Source organism: Musa acuminata, chromosome BXJ1-11, assembly GCF_036884655.1.
Source record: "Musa acuminata AAA Group cultivar baxijiao chromosome BXJ1-11, Cavendish_Baxijiao_AAA, whole genome shotgun sequence".
Lineage (NCBI taxonomy): Eukaryota > Viridiplantae > Streptophyta > Magnoliopsida > Zingiberales > Musaceae > Musa > Musa acuminata.
Genome location: NC_088337.1, coordinates 29,565,702 through 29,581,085, shown reverse-complemented (window position 1 = coordinate 29,581,085; position 15,384 = coordinate 29,565,702). Strand labels below are relative to the sequence as shown.

The 15,384-nt window shown below is 44.0% G+C and overlaps 2 protein-coding genes across 2 annotated transcripts; one reads left to right on the top strand and one right to left on the bottom strand.

Annotated features, from left to right (window-relative positions):
- Window positions 1–7,996: 7,996 nt before the first annotated feature.
- LOC103971969 (probable galacturonosyltransferase-like 7) lies at window positions 7,997–9,926 on the bottom strand. Its single transcript, XM_009386139.3, has one exon. The coding sequence runs from the start codon at window positions 9,709–9,711 to the stop codon at window positions 8,302–8,304; it is 1,410 nt and encodes a 469-aa protein (XP_009384414.2). The 5' UTR covers window positions 9,712–9,926; the 3' UTR covers window positions 7,997–8,301.
- Window positions 9,927–12,076: 2,150 nt separating this feature from the next.
- LOC103972596 (putative pectinesterase/pectinesterase inhibitor 28) lies at window positions 12,077–13,824 on the top strand. The gene is made up of 2 exons (XM_009386948.2): window positions 12,077–13,037; window positions 13,106–13,824. The coding sequence occupies exons 1-2, from the start codon at window positions 12,077–12,079 to the stop codon at window positions 13,822–13,824; spliced, it is 1,680 nt and encodes a 559-aa protein (XP_009385223.2).
- Window positions 13,825–15,384: the final 1,560 nt, after the last annotated feature.

Here is a 15,384-nt window from a genome sequence, read left to right as displayed (position 1 = left end):
AAAGAGAGAGGGGGTGGAGATAAAAACGGCAAAGGCCACCGACTACGTTGGCTTAGCACTTCGAATCGCATTTCCGAAAACGGACTTCGCCTGCCATCGGAATAACGAAAACACCATTCCGAGAGACCTGTCACGAACGTGTACTTCCTTCGCGTACCCGTCTCTCCACCACCAGCGAACCCACAGGCGACAAGGAGTTGACCACCAGTGCGGGGCCCACCAACACCGGCCACTTCTCTTGCAGACGCGCGTGGGGACAAACGTGGCTAGGTTGGATGGTTCTGCCTCATCCGCGCGTACAGGTGCGAGCGCGTGTATCGCGTTGGGAGAACTGATGACGTGTCGAGTCCGGGCCCCACCAACGTGGGCCGCTCGGCTTGCAGAGGCGGGTGGCGACAAAGATGGGTAGGTTTGGATGGTTCTTCCTCACCCGTGCGCAGGTGCGACCGCGAGTATCGCGTCGGGAGCACCGATGACGTGTCGCGATCGGGGTGGAGTGACTTAGCTGTCGGACGTTTTGGAGAATCGCGAAGATGATCGGAAGATCCGCCTCGGAAAATGGAGGACGGCGATGGTTCCTCAGGCTCTGCTGCCCGGTCACGTACAGCAAGCATCTTATACGGATGATTAGGCCTCGCCACTTGGAGGGAACTTGCTGTCCGAGTCAAGAAAATAAGACAAAGTAAATGTGGTCTGTAAGATATAAAACATCAAATGGAACATAATGTCCACCCAATAATATATATATAAAATCATTACAATGATTTATTCAACTATGGTATATTTAGGACCATGGCTACATTTTGGCTAAACTATATGAACATAAAAATTGTAACTTCAGACACTAATATGATAAAAATATAGAGATTGATGATTGATAAGTATGAAGGTGTTTTAAGGATTTGTTGGTATTTTAGTATCCTAAAATACAAGCCAAAAATTATAGGAGGACTCAAATATTAGTTGGGTGATTATTTATTATATTTATTTATAAAAAATAATTATTAAAATATTACTGAATAAATTTTGAAGTTTAAAATATTAGTGAAGTGTGTATTATCATCCAATAAGATTGTTTATGTTAGTACAATGATATATAAGATCTATTTATCAAAGATTATAGATTTAAAATTTCATCCCATAATTAATTTGATTGTCAAATATTGATTATCTTAGAAAAAATATTACATTCATAAAATTTTCACCATATAGATTAAAAAAATGCTATGCACATTACTTTATGGTGTATTTTAGAAAGAAAATATTATATTGATACATCGTACCATATCGTATCGTCTACATATGTAATTATGATTTTTTAGTATAACTTATAACTAAAGTTCATCGTACCATATCGTATCGTTTGATATAGATGATAAGTATCGATCTAATAAAGGATCGATACAGACGATATATCGATATGTCCTCATGTATCATATATCGATGTACTCGATATGTATCGTATCGATAATTAATTGATACATCGAAATGGATCGATAAAATAAATCATGCTTATAGTTAATTCTTAAAGGACTTTGGAACAATATTTAATATAACGTTGGATCGAATAGTAACATATGCACACATGTAAAGCCTTTATAGCATTGTTATTATCATGACAATAACTTGTAGGCAATGGCATATATACTTCACCTAAAACAAGTGGACGCATTACGACCGCCCTTGTTAACGTGACATCCAAAAATCTTATACATGAGTGTATATATATGATCCTAAAATGAGGTCTTCTCGAAGATATAATAAAAAGAAAGAATGCAAAGATTAAATATAGTCTTTAAAAGGCATATGATTTTTTTATATTTTATTTGGAGGAACATATAGATGTTCTATCAAAGAGGTTAAGTACAATTTTTATAGGGTGTTCATATTGTACTTTTTGTGTTTTATTTTTCCTTCAAAACATAAAAACCTCATGCTAATGTGATCCTTTGTTGGCTAAGTGGGTCACGTTATTAGCGTGAGGAGATTAACCACATTTCTCAATGTTTTCAATGACTCCTCACATCCTAATAACTTGGCACTAAGTATTGATAGTTATCAGAAACATCCATAAAATGACCATAGGTAGGATGGTTTAAGGACATCTCTAACTAATATATTTTTTATATTAATAATTTAAGCATAGAAGGAATTGTACGAGGCATCTAATCAAACTAAGTTTTACAATAAAATTAACTCAAATCATGTGACCCGCTGTTACGGGGTTAGTTGATTTTGTCTAAATTATGTAACACTCTTACATGTCCGTTCGTAAAAGGTCTGTCTTCTTGAAATCTCTTGTGGATTCATGAACAATCATTTAAGTAAATACTTGATAGATAATATAAATTATAAATATAAACTTCGCAAGCTCTAAATGAACATGTAACAAATGGTCCTAAGTGATCCACCGTAATAAAAAATCCCCATAAGTATTCACATGATACTACTATGGAATAAGATAATAAATTAACCATAGACATTACCCCAAAAGCCCATCTAGTCATGTGCCACCCGGGTCACTCCTAGGTGTTGTGTTAGTTGATACTCTGTATTACTTTGCGAAGTTAGAAAATCTCAAAATGGCTATCTGGATGACTAGTTTCTAGACAATTTTGCCTCTACGCAACAATTGCACATAATCTACGTTTATAAGCCTGAAACGATCATAAAATTCAACAAAAATGAAGCTACCAAACATACTGCAAACTTTCTACATACTATGTAAAGCATGAATAAAACCGAAAGACATGGACATATACGACCATAATATTGAACACCTTATTTATAGCTTTGTCCGTGATATTCTCTCTCACTTATTCCTTCAATGACCTCGTCAAAGCCTTTACAGATGTTATATCTTCTTGCCTTTGTTGAATCTTGAATCCTATATTATAATAGCAATATGCCCCTTGGATCATAGTTGCTCTCTGTCATTGTTGTTGAGTAGTAGACATTTGATTTGGTACGCTGCTTCAACTCGCCAATAACTCTAATTTTAATATAGGGTCGGTTGAGCTATGTTAATCATTATTAGTTCTTACAAATTCTTAAAATAAAGAAAAAAATCTTCCATATTATGCATCACTCTCTTAAACATCTCACATTGCTTGAATTTAGTGAATGCCTATTAGAGTTTTAATGAGTATTATCTTATATACTTTAATATTTTTGAGGTTTTTCGGTTATAAAATTTATTCATTGATTCTTGTTTTACTTAGTTATCACCTCAAAGAATGTTCATATCACTTCCACTTTCGAATGGTATTATATTAGAAAATGAAAATGACGATTTATTCTCAATAGCACCGATCACCATTAATGAGGTTTGACAACTGTTGTCTTCTACTAACTTTTTTCGAATGGCCTTTGAACCTACGCAAAGCTCTTTTACTGGATAAATAAGAGAACTAGGATATTCGATTTCACCCATTATCTTAAGGGTTAAGAAGAGAAAGATTACTTGACTTCGCTTGCCTCCTCGAGGGTTATACTCCATGCATCGAACTGAATAATAGCTTTTGCATGCTCTTTGCTTACAGTTTCAAAGCACCCAAAGTGTTTGCACTCCTTGCGATGTGTTAGCAACTACGATTCTCTTTTTCATTATAATCAAACTTCTAGAATACATAAAATTTTACTCGAAAAGAGCAAAATTTTGCTTCGACTTAGAGCACGTCTCTAATAGTTTTAGTTTCCTATGAGATTGTATCACCTACTCCTCTAAATAAAAAAAATATAGCACCACATACTACGTACTTTATTCCTTGGTCGAGCACTCTTACATCAACCCGAAGTCCTCCACTTTCAATTATTTTGATGAAAAGCCTGTTATTACCGGTCTTATAAAGCTCTTTAGCCTCTGGCCTTCAGTGTTGTCATGACACTTGAAGTTTATCTTTGTATTCTCCACCTCCTTGGGCCCTTTCGCAATAAGGCGCTCTCCCTCCATGAGAGTAAAGGATCGAATGACTCTATGAAAGCTCCACCTTTGTGGTACCATAATGTTGTCATGCCCATGACCCCATTATCTGTCGTCTCACATCTATGTTCATTTTTTCATGATTAGTATATCCACTTCTATGACACAATGACACTCATCTAAGTCTATCTTCAATCGAACCAATATTTGATTTTCGATAGTTGAGTCCTTCTGGACTGATTGTTGCTCTCTCACCTTTTTTCGATCACTTGCTTCGGCACTTATGTATTTTCCAAGTAATTCCTCTTGATCAATGAATATTTTCCAAGTAATTCCTCTTGGTCGATGAAAAGATAGACTACAACTCTTATGTATGGCCTCTACCATCATATTGTAGGGCTCATGTCAATTTTATTCTCCTTTGTTTCCTTGGTAGCAACATTCTCTTACTTGACTTTGTCCTCTTACTTGTTGGGCTCCCTTAAGTAAATATAAACTCTAAAGCAGTCTAACTCTCCAACCACTCTAATTATGCCTCTGTATGATCAAACTCCCTCTATGGGACTCACTAGTATTTATACATGAAATTCTTCCTTGGTGGTACACAACCCTCATATGCTAATAATGACCATAACTTTTATCTGACGAAAAATTTGATACATGCACGGAAGAACCACCTCTATCTTCATATTATTCACCAAATTGGAGCTCATAGTATCTCTCAATTATACCTCTATATAATTAAGTCCCTTACGGGACTTCTTCTATATGTATCACATTATCTCGAACTCTTCTATTATAATCTGTTGCTCCATGTCACCTCCTGGTGATATCTCCATTGAATTTTGATATTTGTTGGATGAACTTAGACTGTGATATCTCTATGTGTGGCCTTTGCCAATACATCATAGTGCCTCCACCACCTCTAATTTTATTCGCTCTTTTGACAATTGACCTTCATCCATCCGCTCTAAAGTCACACTTGGATGAAGCATAACTCTAGGATAATCCATCACATAGCATCTTCCGAAGTCTATCGACTTCCCTGAAGTTATTATGTCATTATTTAGATCTTGAGCCTCTATTTCCCCCTAACACAATATCCATTATAAATTGTTTCTTTTGCGACAACTCAAATAAAAGTATTGTAGCATATTCTTCAAGAGTCTCCTTTTGTCCCGTGCTAAGACCTTACGACAATAACTTTGTCTTTGCAAATTGAGTCACCATAATTTCTCCATTAAATGTTTCACCGATATAAGGTACATGTGCCTCGAAGTTTCCTTCGATTTTGGCATTATGTAAGTTAAGTCCACTCCATCAGAACGAGGAACCCATGAAATAACATAATCTCGCTTTTGTCTTTACAAAAGTTTATATCATTTATCTCTATCCAAAAAGACTTCGTGTCTCTTATGACTCTCAGGTCCATCGTTCCATTAGATCAATCTTCTATTTTTGTTTGAACTTCACGAGTGAATTCGATCTTTAATTAATACCCAGGAATGGTTCTCCTTTTTATTTTATTCATATTTCTTTGTATCCAACAAAAAAAATGTTTTCTCTCGAGCCATTTGGATTGGAAGAACTTTATGCATCAGATCAGAGTCTTCAAATTAGACTTTATATATCATAAATTAAGTTCATCAAGATGCTAGGAGACCATACACATGCTTCATCTTGATCATCTTAAAGACTTTTGGAAAGTTCAAGAAAATGGAAGTCCACGTCCATCTACTTCCAGGATGATTTGCTTGATCTCTGTCCTCCAAAGTCATGCTCGTGGTTTCTTTTTTCCTTTCTTTTTTTTTTTTGTTTTGCAATTTTTGACACATATTTTCTTAATATTTTTGAAATAGAATATCCAAACATTCTGGTCATTCTTTCATTAACATCCAAATTAGTCACATGGTTAACATTAATTTGTTTGATTTAAAGAGGTATGCAACATATAAAATACCTAAAAAGCTTCTACTGTTTTTGGCATCATAATACATCTTTCTTAGAAAACTATATAATCAGGATGATTACAGTCTAATCTACACTAGTATTTAGGTGTTCTCACAATGACACCAATGGATCACAAATATGTTGGCAGTCAAAGAAATTACCCATACCCAAACAATGCACTACAGGAAGCCATTTATTTAGATCAGACTAATTATGAACCACATGCAGACATGACCGGAATAAGTCCAAATGGTCTTTCATTGAGTGCAGTGGTTGGGTGGTGGGTAAACACCGCTGCGTCAGGCTGCTTGCAAGTGTGCTCTACTGTCTGATCAATATCATCACTCTTAGCTTTCTCTAGCAGCATCATAGATTTGTCCTCGTGTTTCATGCACTAGAGTGTCGGTGAAGTCAACAACAACACCACTCTGCAGTATAAATGTTTCTAAAGACAACCCTAACACTGCTACAAACATGTTTAGATGTTGCATTGATTAGAGGGAAATGGTAACAGAGACAAAGGCTGTGTCACTCTTCCTCGATTTTATCAGAACTGCCTGCACATCTGCATTAATAATGGCAGCAGAAAGGTGAAGGTTGATGTCTGCAAAGCAAAAAGCCTCCCAACCACTAACATTGATGGCTGGCATTGCTTACCTGAGCACTTTTGTGTTAGAGTAGAAGAGAGCACAAGTGGGAGAGAATCCAATGCCAAGATCACATGTACAAAATGACTGTGCCAGGAAAAAGGGCACTGTGAAGTGGAAGCTACATAAGATTTACTTTGATGGAAGAGAGTTTGTCTCTTACTGGGTCAAAGCTTAGCGAGGAAGAATCAATTTAACAATAGGCCTAAATCCAAGAAATCATACACCCCAATAACAAGGGAAAAACCATAAGAACCAAAACTCTTTTCCTTTTTCTTTCTTCTGAGAAAACAGAATCCTAAACTCGTTTCATGTTCATCATCTTTTTAAGGCTTGGACTGAGACAACTGCTTGGCAAGTCATGCGACTCTCCTCCTACTTCAATCAAGCAAAGCATATATGAAACAGCATTAGAATACAGAAATAATCCTCTATCAACTTAAGAATCCTCTTTTAGGTGTAATGTACCATTCACCATCATTGGAGACATATGATTAAGGACTCACCATCAGTCCTCACATACTCCTCAACATTGGTTTCATGTTGATGTTGAACTAAAACAGGACCACCAAGAAATGTGATGTGCAAGGACCACACATCAAAGGGAGAAATGTTCTGTTCCTGCAAAAGGTGCCCCTCAGCCAGCCTAGCTATATCTATCCATCTATCTATCTATCAACCCCCCTACAGTAAAGGAATATACGGGTACTCTCTGAGCACCCCACCCACTCTTGTTGGTTCCTTTTCCAGAGGCTTCTAACTCCTGAAGCAAGAACATAGTCTCTATGAGACAAGCACCAAATTGTTTTCTCTCATTAGGACGGAAACAGATCGCACCCACCGAAGCAGGACACAAGTACTATAAAAAGTGATCTGATAACTTAATCAAGTTCATGGTGTTTACTGCCCTCAACTAACCACAGTCCTCATCCACTTTGTTCTATGCAATGATGGAAGAGATGCCACAGCTAAATCCAAGAAGAGAACACGAGACTGGAAGCATTCAGAGCCGTCACCATCGCTAAAATCTACCGACACCCAGCTAAGAACACAGGGGTCGACTTCGGTGGTGCTCTCCAAGAAGAAGCAACCGTGTGGCTCCTCCCGTAATCATGTACAGATGACACCTATGTTGCTCTCATTTTATGTAAGCACTGCTATAGATCGACGTTTCATTCTAAGGGGAAGCTGCGGAACAATCATATCAATCAAATTAAGGGAGAGGAGGAACGATGGGACAAAAGAAAGAATAAATCAAGAAAAGGACACGCTTTCTAATCTTCAACGCCTTAGCATTCTACAAACAACTCTGGCCTAAAAAGATTGTTCTTTTAACTTGTTTTCTAAGCAAGAAGTCACTAATTTAGAGCTACAATGGAGAAAACGAACAATACAAGCTAAAGACAGGTACTGATGCATCAGCAAGAATCGATAAAGAGGCAGAAGGCAAATTATATTTGGCGTACATATGTGCATATATATCAAACAAATTAAATCATCTGTTCCTCTTTTATTCATGGAGGCAGCAATGACAGAATTGTAGTTACAGATCGCCTCGAAACAAAAGAGTGGTTGGAACAAGAAAAAAGCGAAAAGAAGCTATTTGATGCAGATTAAACCCGTGAAGAATAAGAAAACCGGAAGGGGAAGCAACCATAATGACCATGGTTTTGACGATGAATTATGGTAGTAAAACATGCGCATTTGGGGTGGGCTAAAAGTAGATGAGGCGGGGGGATTTACCGACATGAAGCGGCTGCGGCGGCGGCGGTGGCTGGGGCGTCAGCCGACAGCTGGGCCGTAGAGGTCGTAGGGCGCCCAGAGGTTGTCGAGCGGGCACGGATGGTTTGAATCGAGGCGCACCCACGGCTTGCCGCTGCCGCTCCAGTGGAGGAGGCTCACCGGCCCCGGGTGGAGGTCGCGGCAGCTGCCGTTGATGTTGTCACCGCCGAGCCCGTGCTGATTCCATCGGTGCTCGATCGGCGCCACGTGACCGGCGAACACCAGGAGGAAGGGCGGCAGTGAACCCAGATCGTAAATTCGCCCGGGGCCTCCTGGGGCGGCGCCTCTCTTCTGCACCTCCATCCACCGCTCGATCCGCCGCGTGTACCCGGCGCCCCGCCACCGGACCAGGTCAAGCACCATCACCCCCGTGTTGAAGTAGCATGGCCGGCGGCCGGCGAAAGCGGACGCGAGGCGCCGGTCGGACCAGAACCGGTCGGTGAAGTACTTGGTGAAGTTGGCGTGGCAGTACTCGGGCGCGCCCACGGCCCGCGACCCGAGCCCCTTCCGCCACAGTTTGGCGATATCGTCGACGACCACCAGGTCGGAGTCGAGGTAGATGACCCGGCTAACGCACCGCTCGAGAATGTCCGCCAGGTAGTTGCGGGCGTAGTTGAGGGGCTGCTCCAGGGCTTGCCGCACTGAAGTCGAGATCAGCCCCCGGACGCGGTCCGGATCGAAGTAGTACGCCTTGAAGCGGAGCCCCGGGAAGGTGGAGCGCACCAACGACTCCAGGCCCGCCTCCGAGACCAGGAAGTGGAAGAAGACGCTCTCCGGGCAAGCAGCGTGGGCGAGCACCGAGTGCACCACCGCCATCGAGCCGCGCAGGTACCCTTCGTCGAGGGTGATGGCGACGTGCACCAGCGAGGGATCGCACGACGAGGTGCCGTTGGCCGACGGGGGCTCGCACTCCGCGGCATTGTTGAACGACGGCGCCCGCCGGAACCCGAAGCTGTCGGCGTCGCCGAAGGCGGCGGCGAGCTGGTGATTGTACCCGCCGCCGGGGAATCGGAGGTAGTGGGACGACCGGATGGCCTCGGCGGGCGGGAAGGTTTGCAGGGAGGGGGAAAGCAAGACCATAACCACGGCAGCGGAGCACATGCCGGAGAGGCGGACGACCCAACGCATAGTCCCGCCATCTCGGCGGCCGCCTCCGCCGCCGCAGCCCTTCCGCCGCCGGCGCCGCCGGGTCTTGAAAACGAATAGATCCGCAAGGCGTGCGAGCGCGGACACCAAAAGGAGGGCGATGGCGCCCCTGATCCCCGCCAGAGCGAAGGAGGAGGAGAACGCGCCCCGCTCCCGATCGCAATCGAGGAGCCGCAGGCGACCAACGCTTTCAGTGGTCGAATCCCTCGGTCCCGACGCGATAGCCCGCGGGGAGAGCCCTAAAAGCGAGCGCGAAGAATCCATGGACGAGGAGGAGACGAAGGAAGCCCTGCGGTAATCTCACTCGCGGTGCACTCCTCCGCCCTCCTCCCGTCCACGCTCCCGGTCTCCTCCTCCATCTCCTCTCTTTGTCGCGGTGCCAGCGAAGCGGCAACAACAGAGAGATGGATCGAGGTAGAGATGGGAGAATCTCCTCTTTAGCCTCCTCAACGTTAATGTCTTCCCCCAAATTGTAATTTAAAGACTAAGCGATGGGGCCCTTAATTAACCCAATCGCCATGTTCTTATTATTAATAATTACCGTTGTAATTATTGAGGCCTTTCTTTAATCACCGCATTAGGAGTCACTTTTCGGTGACTAAAAGCGAGAGACGAGGACCGTCCGTTTGACCCACCGACGCTTTCTGCCCGTCCGATGCCCCTATCCCTGACGGGTAGTTCGGCCGGTGTGCGGTGTCCCGCCGTCCCGACGACTCCCGCTGCCCTTCCAACTAACCGCTGTTGGGAAAAATTAGGAATGGTAGGGGTAAATGAGTCAATTGATTTTGCACTGTTACGATTCAACCTTGAGAACGAAGCGGAGAAATCTACTCGAATCCTCGACGGGTTATTCTGTTTCGACCGTGAATTATCCCTTGCATTGTTATTTCGTTTTTACCATATATACTGACGTGGCATGCGTCAGCTCCCTAGCTGGCTCGAGCGGGGCCCGCCGACAGGCCCGCGGCAGGGGAGATAAGATCGCCTCGTGATTCGTGCGGAGGCGTCTCCCGATTGGATCGGCTTCTGGGACCCGTGCTGACTCATTATTTCCATGGTTTGATCCCATTAATGATTTCTTTTTTTTCTTTTTATTATACGAAGATCTTTATTTTTTTCATTAAGATATTTATTTTCTCTGAAAATATTACCTGTTATTGTTTATTGTTTTCAAGTAGCACTCATATGATAGTCAAGAGATATCAATTCTGCTCCAAGTATTATTAATATGAATGAATATGTATATATTCCTGTATAAAATTTTGACTCTGAAATGTCCTATAATTATATCTTTTTGCTCATAATTATTGTCCATATCTATAGCTCATTTCTTTCTAACCATAAATGCTTTTGAGTTATATGAATGTATAGTATAAGCTTGTGTTTAATTATTAAGCCAAATCGGATGTATACTTCGCTAATAATAATAATAATAATGAAAGCTAATTATATATCATCCCTGTAATTAGTTATCTTTATTATTCTAATTTTTATATTTTTTAAAATTATATTGAGGTCTCAATTGTTCAATTAACTCAATTGTTCAAATAAATCCCTATTTTTTTTAATTTTTAATCATATAAAATTACCTTTTTAATCCTGTATACATATTTTAATATTTTATTTATGTGAGTATAGGGATCTCAATCTAACTTTTGAAAATGTATGAACTGAAATACTAAAGGAGACTAATTACGGGGTAATATATAATTAATCCTGATGATAACTTTTACAAAATCTAAATATTTTATAAGTCATAACTCAATTCAAGCTACTAGAAGAAATTATACATAATTCTAATTTCTTATATGATTAAGATTTTTGATTATTATTGTTAGAGTTAATAAATATTTTAGGACTCATAATTAGATTCAAATTATTTTAAAAATATATATAATTATATTTTTTTTAAATTAAGATAAAACTTAGAGATTTAAGTAAGAAATATTATAAGTGAATCCTGATAAATTTATCATGAATCTTAAAGTTTTGAAGACACTTTTGATGTTTATAAGTTGTTTCTAGTGTATCATATATTATTTTCAAATTAAGAATACTTTATGACATATTTTTTATTTATTATTCTCTGAGTTCCACTTTGATTTAAAGGTTTTTCATCCCTTGGGACAATGATGATGATAATAATAAGCTTTTATATCATTAATCTTAATTTAAAAATTTAAATATCCGCAAAATAAAATATTGAACTATTTGGATTAATAATTTCCCACTATGTTGACCAAATCTTGACCAAGCAATAAATCCATTAATAACACTATTTAGTTCACTTTCCTGTGCTGTTTGCACCGCTAACGTAGTCCGATGTCTTGATGCAAGTCTATTGGTCACCGATGGCCTCGTTTCCCTAACGGACTCTATTTCCTCTTCATGGTTCTCCTTCTTCCTCGGCTCTCTCTCTCGTCCTTCTCCTCCCTCCTCCTTTATATAAAGGCCATGATCCAGTTACTCTTCATCATCTGACCTCGGGGTCATCCTCTCTCTGTCTCTCTCTCTCTCTCTGCTTTAGGATAACCCCATCAGTCTCTTGCCTTGGCTTTTCTTGTCTCGGTAGGAGATTGCAACACCGTCATTTAGGGAATAGAGGCAAACCTTGGAGCTGCTCACAACCATGGCGAACAATAAGGTGGCCGTTCTCAGCGTCTCGGCCATCGTCCTCGTGGCCGTCGTGGCCACCGTCGCCGTCACCGTATCCAACCGCCAGTCCCGGCCGGCGCAAACTGAACTCTCCACCTCGAATAAGAACATCAAAGACTTCTGCCGCCCCACCGACTACCAGGCGACTTGCGAGAGCAGCCTCTCGGCGGTGGCCGGCAACACCACCGACCCCAAGGAGCTCGTCAACTTGGCCTTCCAGGTCACCATCGACCACATGAAGGAGGCCTTCAACCATTCCACGGTGCTGTCGGAGGCCGCCAAGGACTCCCGCACTTCCGACGCCCTCGAGAACTGCCGTGAGCTCCTCGACTACGCCATCGATGACCTCAAGAGCTCGATCGACCGGCTCGATGGTTTCTCCCTCACCAAGCTCGACAAGTTCCTGGACGACCTCAAGGTGTGGATCAGCGCTAGCATCACGTACCAGGAGACGTGCCTCGATGGGTTCGAGAACACGACCACCGACGCCGCGGAGTCCATGCGGAAGGCGCTCAACAGCTCTGCCGAGCTGACGAGCAACATCTTGGCCATCGTCACCAATTTCGACAGTGCGCTCGACTCGCTCAACCTCGGGTTCAACCGGAAGCTCCTCGCCGAGGAGTACCCCTCGTGGATCTCCCCCGGCAACCGGCGGCTCCTCCAGCAGAGCCCCGCCGAGCTGAAACCGAACATCACGGTAGCTAAGGACGGCTCCGGCGACGTCAAGACCATTGGCGAAGCCGTCCTCCGCGTCCCCACTAAAAGCAATTACACCTTCGTCATCTACATCAAGGAAGGAGTGTACGAGGAACAAGTGCAGGTCAACCGGAGCCTCACCAACGTGATGATGATCGGCGATGGGACATCCAAGACTAAGATCACCGGCAAGCTCAACTACATCGACGGCACAGCGACCTTCAAGACCGCCACAGTCGGTGAGTCCACCAGCTCCACGTCTGCGTTCATTTTAGGCCACTAATCGTATGCACGACGATTGATGCAGCTATCGTCGGCGACGGCTTCATCGGAAAGGACCTCTGGATCGAGAACTCGGCCGGGGCGGCGAAGCACCAGGCGGTGGCGCTTCGGGTGCAATCGGACAAATCGGTCTTCTACAACGTCCGGATGGACGGGTACCAGGACACACTGTACGTGCACACCAAGCGGCAGTTCTACCGCGAGTGCACCATCTCCGGCACCATCGACTTCATCTTCGGCGACTCCCCCACGGTGTTCCAGAACTGCCTCATCCAGGCAAGGAAGCCACTCGACAACCAGCAGAACATCGTGACGGCACAGGGGCGCAAGGACCGGCGCCAGGCCAGCGCCATCATCCTCCACAACTGCACCATCAGCGCCGACCCCGCCTACTTCCCCGCCCGGAAGAAGCTGCCCACCTTCCTTGGCCGGCCATGGAAGGAGTTCTCGAGGACCTTCGTGCTGCAGTCTCAGCTGGACGACCTGATCGACCCCAAGGGGTGGCTTCCCTGGTCCGGCGACTTCGGCCTCAACTCCTGCTTCTACACCGAGCTCGACAACCGCGGCCCCGGCGCCGCCATGAGCCAGAGGGTGAATTGGAAGGGGGTGAAGTCCATCGACTACGCCCACGCGCAGAAGTTCACCGTGGAGCATTTCATCCAGGGCAACTCGTGGCTGCCGAAGACCGGCGTGCCGTTCATTCCCGGCCTCCTGCCGATGACTGAGAGCGGCAGGATCCACTGACGTAGTGCCTCGATCGAAGCAGCGGAAGCCGCTTGTTTTAAGTAGATGGCATTCCAACTACGTGCCCAGTTGTAAGCATTGCAGTAATGCAGCCAAGTCTCTCTGTGACATTTTTGTAGGGGTTTTGCCTGCCTTTGCCATGAATTCAATACATTCATGCAGTCCAATCACTATGACTGTTGGCTGTATGTTTCCATTAAATATGATGGATAAATGCAATAATATCATTGGTGAATATAACGATACAATCATCAACGGCAACTAAATCTCCGGCCTTTGAGGTGTTTGTTCCATCACACTCGGAACAGCCTCCGACCCTTAGCCAACCACAAGAGAGACTTCCCTCCTTAAAACCATCTTCTGGTTCATCCCCACCTCTCGACTCTTCTTCCTTCGGCATCATGGGAGACGTTCAAGTCCCTCTCAGGCTGTCCGCCCCGTACTTCATCTGCGCCGCCACTGCGGCAAGCGAAGAGCGCATCCACTGCTCGACCTCCCGTGCTTCCACTCTGACCTTAGCCGTGGCCTTCTGTAAGTCCCCCCGTAAGCTCATCAAGCTGTTCTCCTCCTCCAAACAAAGAAGAAAAGCCCATGCAGGTGGAAGAAGATGGTGGTGTTTCTTCGCCAAGAGCAAAGCGTCGGAGAAAATTAGATTCGGGAGCGGCAGCAGCCCCGTCGACGGGGAAGAAGACGACACTGGATCTTCTTCTGCATGTCAGGAGAGGTCTCCCAAGGAGCCATCTCCGCCCTCGTCTATCTCGCCCACGTCTGTACTGGAGAAAAAGCTCTACGTCGACGGAGACAGCAACGAGGACGACGATGGTGTAAAGAAGACCATCATATTCGATTCTTCTGAATCTTCCATCAGCCGCAATGTCTCAGGAAAGCTACAAAGAGAGGTTTCTAGCAATGTATTCGACGAGAGCACTAGAGACGGCAAAGCTTTTGAGTCTGTTGCAAGCACTCGCGTTCCACTCTCGAGCTTGCTGGTATACACAATTGATGAGTCCCTCGAGGAGGAAAAAGATGGGACAGAATCACACAACTCCGAGACCTCTTCATGCGATGGTAACACATCGACGAGCTTAAGGCCGAACGCTCCAAGTGACATCCTGAAGACTGAAGCAGGCGATGTCACACAGCAAAATGTCGCTACCAGCGACTCCGACGAAGAAGCAGACCAATATGAGAAGCTGGAAATGGAAACAGAGACCGCACAAGTCTCGCTAACGAGCAAGGAGATACAAGCGTATGAGGCTCTACCTGGCAATGGAGATGATCCTTACCTGGTCATGAGGCTACCCGAGAGGACTTCGTCTGCTCCCTTTGACCTTCTCAAGACGAAAATGCTCCATGGCATGCACACCTCACGAGGTCTCTCGTCAATGGCCTTGCGGTTTTCAGCAGTATCGCGATTGAGTCGGAAGAAGCAGCAGCGATCCGATGAATGCGCCGGAGATGAACTCTGGAGCAAGAAGATTCTAATGGGGAAACGGTGCCAGGAACCAAAGGCGGACGACGGAGTCGAGCTTTGGAAGAAGAAGATCACGGCAGGGAAGC

Coding starts and splice junctions, on each gene's coding strand:
- LOC103971969 (XM_009386139.3), bottom strand. CDS start 9,711: ATGGATTCTTCGCGCTCGCTTTTAGGGCTCTCCCCGCGGGCTATCGCG.
- LOC103972596 (XM_009386948.2), top strand. CDS start 12,077: ATGGCGAACAATAAGGTGGCCGTTCTCAGCGTCTCGGCCATCGTCCTC. Junction 13,038..13,105: donor CTTCAAGACCGCCACAGTCG/GTGAGTCCACCA, acceptor CGATTGATGCAG/CTATCGTCGGCGACGGCTTC.